The sequence below is a fragment of the Salvelinus alpinus genome, chromosome 22, assembly GCF_045679555.1.
Source record: "Salvelinus alpinus chromosome 22, SLU_Salpinus.1, whole genome shotgun sequence".
NCBI classification, from domain to species: Eukaryota; Metazoa; Chordata; class Actinopteri; order Salmoniformes; family Salmonidae; genus Salvelinus; species Salvelinus alpinus.
Window position 1 is genome coordinate 26,701,335 of NC_092107.1, and position 3,749 is coordinate 26,705,083.

The 3,749-nt window shown below is 41.1% G+C and overlaps 1 protein-coding gene across 4 annotated transcripts in view; it reads left to right on the plus strand.

The window, feature by feature from the left end:
* The first annotated feature begins 905 nt into the window (after positions 1 to 905).
* b3glcta (beta 3-glucosyltransferase a) overlaps positions 906 to 3,749 on the plus strand; it is a 135,100-nt gene continuing 132,256 nt past the window's right edge. For 2 of the 4 annotated variants that reach the window (XM_071359721.1, XM_071359718.1), the window contains exon 1: positions 907 to 1,136. Coding sequence is in view for 3 of the 4 variants with exons in the window: in XM_071359718.1 (XP_071215819.1) it covers positions 1,073 to 1,136 (64 nt within the window). In the remaining variant the exon portion in view is untranslated. Of the gene's footprint in view, positions 1,137 to 3,749 lie in introns of all 4 variants that reach the window. The other 2 variants (XM_071359719.1, XM_071359720.1) reach the window with 2 other exon arrangements.

The following is a 3,749-nucleotide window of genomic DNA, read 5'->3' on the forward strand; positions in this document are numbered from 1 at the left end:
GGAAGGGTGGGAACTATGCATAAACACAACTTCCAATAAACAATTAACTAATTACAAAAGGCTAGATATGAGTCTCATTCCGACTGCATTAAGACATCTCATTACAGCTAACCTCTCATACAATAAAAGCAAGGAGAAAGAAAACATTATGATAGGGACCATATTTCAGAGTTGTGTGAGGCTACACTTTAAATGAAATGACATGAAGACTAAGTTTCTCATATGGTACATACACTTATTTAAGTATTTTTAAAGACTTCATCATTGGCAGTGTAAAATAAAATAAAATATGTGGGGATCACACAAAATGGTTGCACAAAAATAACTGTGTGTAAACCACGCCCCCAAATATTAAAATGAGCCAGCCTCTAGCTGGGCTTGGTGTGGACTAGCCTCTGTTGGCCTTGGTAGGGGCTGGACCTTGTTGGGCTGGTGTGGGATTGGTGTGGGCTAGCCCATGTTGGGTTTGGTGGGGACTAGCCTCTGTTGGCCTTGGTAGGGGCTGGGCCTTGTTGGGCTGGTGTGGGTTAGACCATGTTGGGGACTAGACTTTGTTGGGGTTGTGTTGTTGGCTAGACCGTGTTGGGCTTAGTGTGGGCTACAGACATAAATAGAGATTGATTGAATCTCCGTTATTGTAGACATGATGACTCTAGCTGTCGAAATCTATTGTATAAAATGTTATAATAAAACAGGCCTAATGAAGCATGCATGCTTAGCCTATGTTGCAAAGCTATTTGTGCAGGCTATCATCTAGTCAAATATTAATATAAATAAAGATAGCATTTTACATTTCATTTAGTTTTGAAAGTTTTAATAGATACAATTGTGTCCAACAAAAAAGACGAAGTGCTTGTGTTATTGTAGTCCGCACGACTATGAACAGTGCAGCATTTGGCCACAAGAGCGCGAGCCTGAGCCACACCAGATGCTGGATGACAACAATCCCGTCCCCTTTAGTCCAAAAAATTGTGGGTAAAGTAAAGCATTCCATTCCAAACACTGCCAAAGCCACACCGGAGGCTGTAAACGGCTTACTTCCACACACTTCAGCATCTCTCCGTCTTGCACGATGATCCCTGACAACCAAGATATCGGACACACAGTTGGTTTTTATTTCATTTTTCTGTCGTTCGGTAAGTTTGACTTACCGTTCTATTTGGGGTTATGCACATTTTACTATTGCTTTATGTGGCAAGTGGCTGGGAGTAGAGCAGGGAGCAGAGAATAGAGCAAGCACGGTGGCTCCATGTCTTGTTATGGGGACACCGTGTTGCACATCTTGGAAGAGCTAACGCTAGCTAGCCATGTAGCTAGTCAGCAAATGACTGGACATTGCACATATTTGCATCAGGTTAGGAACTTAGAAACTCCTAATTGGAGAAGCTACACATTCGTTAACGACTGCTGGTGTTGAATTGTGTCATTCGTTCATTGTGAATTGCACAAACGCATGTTTTTACTACGACAGCTGAGAACATATAAGCTGTGGAAGCTAGCTACTGTATATTGAGTACATTCTAAACTTCCTGACCAGGGGCATATTCTTTACACCGATTCTGTTGCAAAACGTTTCTTAAACGGGAGTCAACGGAACGAAACGGGGAGGGACCTCAATTAATTTGTCCAATATAAACTCTGGGTTTGGCTCTGTTTGCTTCCGTTTGGTTCTTACGGTAAACGGTTTCTGTAATGAATACGCCCCAGTGTTTTGCTGGCTGCTGAGTGCGCAGTTTATGGTGTGTAAGTTAGCTTACATTCTATGAAAATTACTTTTAAAAATTGTAACTGTGCGGTTACGTTTGAATAGCTACATTGTATTCATTGATTACTCCGCCCAATAGCTCAACGTGATGCATGCATGTGCGACGAATTACTGTAGTTGTCGCCAGGCTATTAGAGCAGCACAGCGGCTAACTGTAAATTAGGTCTCCTATTGCATTATTATTCTGCCAATAAAAGTTCAGGTAACAGATCAGCAATACCTAAAGCCAGGAATAATGCATTATGATGTGGTTATGCATTGTAAGACTTGTCATAAGCATGTATGACCCATAGGTATCAATATGATCAAGATCCATGAACCTGACTAAATAATATTTGTTAAATAAGAATGTTATTCAGCAAACCTGGGTTCAAAATACTATTTGAAATCTTTAAATACTTTGAGGGGGAGGTTTCCTGGACACATTAAGCATAGTCCTTGACGCTATCCAATGGATTGTAAAAATGTGTTGGTAAAAAAGTGTTTTAATTTAAAGTTTTAATTTGCTCCATGGCTCAGGCAGCCAAGGTTATGCTACGGTGAAAGCTGTTTGGATCAGCTAAAGATGATCTATTATATTGCTTAGCTCAGTTGCGACTTGTGAAGAGGAATAACTTTGCTGGTGTTTCTGATTAATAAACAATGCCATGCTGGTGGGTGGTAACATTCAAATAAAACCCAGCCCTCAAAAGAAACGGCATTGGCATGGAAAATATCAGTAGTTTCCACTACAGATTTCCCACTTCAACCACAAATATATCATACTTTGACTAAAAACAATGACTTATTGACTTAAATTCTTGTGCAACATCACGGGTAGGCTAAGCTATGGGAAGCGTCTTTTAGCTGACATTTTTAAAATTTCTGCTCTTGTGGGCATTTAATCAAATAAGATTTGAACCCAGGTCTGCTATTCATTATTCACCATAGTGGTTACAGATTATCTTACCAATTGTCCACGCTGTACTGTTGTTACTAACAGCCTCATGAGCATTAATGTAATTGTTGAATGGCATAAGTGAATGGAGTAGATTTTACAAGAATGTATCTGTAACACCACCGTTTTGTAGATTAGCCTATTGTGTGGGCAACCAACTCACTTCCTTGTGGTTATTGTCCTGCCTGAGATTGGAAGATTGGGAGTTCGATCCCTGGCCTAGTCATACCAAAGACTGTAAAAAATGGGTCCCAATGCGTCTCTGCTTGGCACTCAGCAGATTGATTGGCCGGGGTAAGGTCCTACGATAGACTAGCATCTTGTCCAGGGGGTGTACTTGTACATCAAACTGCCTCACGCTACAGAAACAGGATATGGTTCCTGCTCCTATGAGCTGTTCCGGCTCCTACCTACGTATGAGCAGATCATTGCCTTGCTGTGGTTCAAGCAGATCTGTGTCAAAAGCCCAATCAGCCTGACCCTGCCACTTAGTTAAGTAAAAAACTGAGGGATGAGGAAATGTAACCACTTTCAAATTCATAGATGGAGCTATGAATGCATAGCCTGGCTAACAGGACTCACGTGGTACACAGTGAAGAGTCAGTTTGTTGGTGGACTATTCACACAGAAATTGGCTTGAGTTTTGATTGGTTCTGTTTTTTCCCCCCGGGGATTGAGAACTCTCCTTGTTTGGATTTGAAAATCCTACAGTTGTATTGGAAGGGGGGTTGCTCGGTGTGTATGTGGTTGTCCACGTCCACATAGTGTGAGGTTGTCCATGTGGATGTTTGAGTGCGAAATAAACAGAGGGGAACTAATCAGTAAAAAAGTACAGCCCCAGCAACTTTGTTATTGTTTTTTTTTTGTGGACGAAATGGAGGTGAGAAGTGTGGCAAAAAAAAAAGTGCAGTACATATTCTGCTGTTCTATTGCGTGAGCAATGATGTCCGAGGGAAAACAAACTGTGTTCGTTTTTTGCAGTAACTTCTTTGTTGTTTATATCCCAAACGGATGTGGCAGTTTCACCATTAAGGATTCCAGGTTTAA